General features: G+C 37.8%; 1 protein-coding gene across 1 annotated transcript; it reads left to right on the top strand.

Moving 5' to 3' along the window:
• The first annotated feature begins 486 nt into the window (after nucleotides 1–486).
• On the top strand, nucleotides 487–1,098 carry LOC108771056 (protein DEK-like). Its single transcript, XM_018522947.1, has one exon. The coding sequence runs from the start codon at nucleotides 487–489 to the stop codon at nucleotides 1,096–1,098; it is 612 nt and encodes a 203-aa protein (XP_018378449.1).
• The last annotated feature ends 257 nt before the right edge of the window (nucleotides 1,099–1,355 follow it).

The following is a 1,355-nucleotide window of genomic DNA, read 5'->3' as shown; positions in this document are numbered from 1 at the left end:
ATGTAGGAAGTAGTACGCTTATTCAACGATAGAGGTCGCGGAGGCGTTGCGCTTAGACCTAAGATAGAGTTTCTTTTCTTTATGATTATTATTATTTTTATTCTTGCGATACGGCATTGTTATTAAAAAGCTGCGTGGTAACGACGGTTCCAGCTACCGACTCTGTATTTCATTTAACTAATTGTGGGTACTAATAAAGATTCCTACAAAATTGGGGGCTCGTCCGCTCGGTACGAAACGAGAAAAACGCTGATTGCAACGCAGAAAGACGAAGAAGACGACGTTAACCTCAAAAGGGAAACATTGTACATGTATATGTTTTTCCAAAAAAGACGTGACGGAAACATAAAGACGACGACGACGACATTGCTTTCCCTATAAGAAGGTAAAAGAGAAAGAATTATCGCTTAATAAAAAGTAAGTGAAGACGATATACAAAAAGACGGAAGCATAAAGACGACATACGACGACGATAAACTGACGAAAATGGAAAATCTAGGACAAATTGTGTCAATACGAGACAAAATCAAAACTGCATCTCGTCCTGCAATACAGGCATTATATAAGTTGATATTCGAGAAAGAGGGAGATAGAACTAGTCGACATAAACTGCGAGAATTTTCTGGATTTACTTTTCAAGATGAATCTGACGAATATCGAACGAAATTTGAATATTCTAATATTTTTAACATTGGAGACCTAACCTCAATATGTAATCTGCTAGGCCTAAACTATACTGGTGCTAGAGAAGAGTTACGGTCACGTGTAATACATGCACTCATGGACATCAACAGTCTTGTTCCACAAGATAATCAAGACGAAGACGGGGAAGACGATGATGATGCAGACAATGAGGACACAGATGATAATGTTTCCCAACACAGCAGTAATAATCAAAGTGGACCAGTAAGTGACAATAGCTGCTTAGAAGACGATAGACATAAAAGACGAAAAAAGAAGGTTAAATTTGCTCTGCATTTTAAAGACGTAGAAGATACAGTCCGTACGATGGAAGCAACAGCTATCCAGTTGAACGCTGGATCACTGACTTTGAGGACACAGCCATATTATTTGAATGGAATAGCATGCAGAAATTAATCTTTGCAAGAAAATTATTAAAAGGTGCGGCCAAAACATTTTTACAAAGTGAAGGAGTGGTCAAAAGTTGGAAAAAGCTAAAGATAATGCTAGAGGAAGAATTCAGTTCCAAAATCACTGGCGCTGACTTACATAAGATGCTTGCAACCAGAAAAATGAAGAAAGAAGAAAGTGTACAAGAATACTACCTACTGATGAAAGAACTTGCTTCACGAGGTACCATTGACAAGGAATCTGTCATACAATATGTGATTGAT

The sequence above is a fragment of the Trachymyrmex cornetzi genome, unplaced genomic scaffold (assembly GCF_001594075.2).
Source record: "Trachymyrmex cornetzi isolate Tcor2-1 unplaced genomic scaffold, Tcor1.1 scaffold1383, whole genome shotgun sequence".
In the NCBI taxonomy this organism is placed as follows: domain Eukaryota; kingdom Metazoa; phylum Arthropoda; class Insecta; order Hymenoptera; family Formicidae; genus Trachymyrmex; species Trachymyrmex cornetzi.
Note: the sequence above shows the minus strand (reverse complement) of the source record. Positions and strands in the feature narration are given on the sequence as shown.

Bases quoted from the DNA above. Each gene is read 5' to 3' on its own strand.
- LOC108771056 (XM_018522947.1), top strand. From the start codon at position 487: ATGGAAAATCTAGGACAAATTGTGTCAATACGAGACAAAATCAAAACT.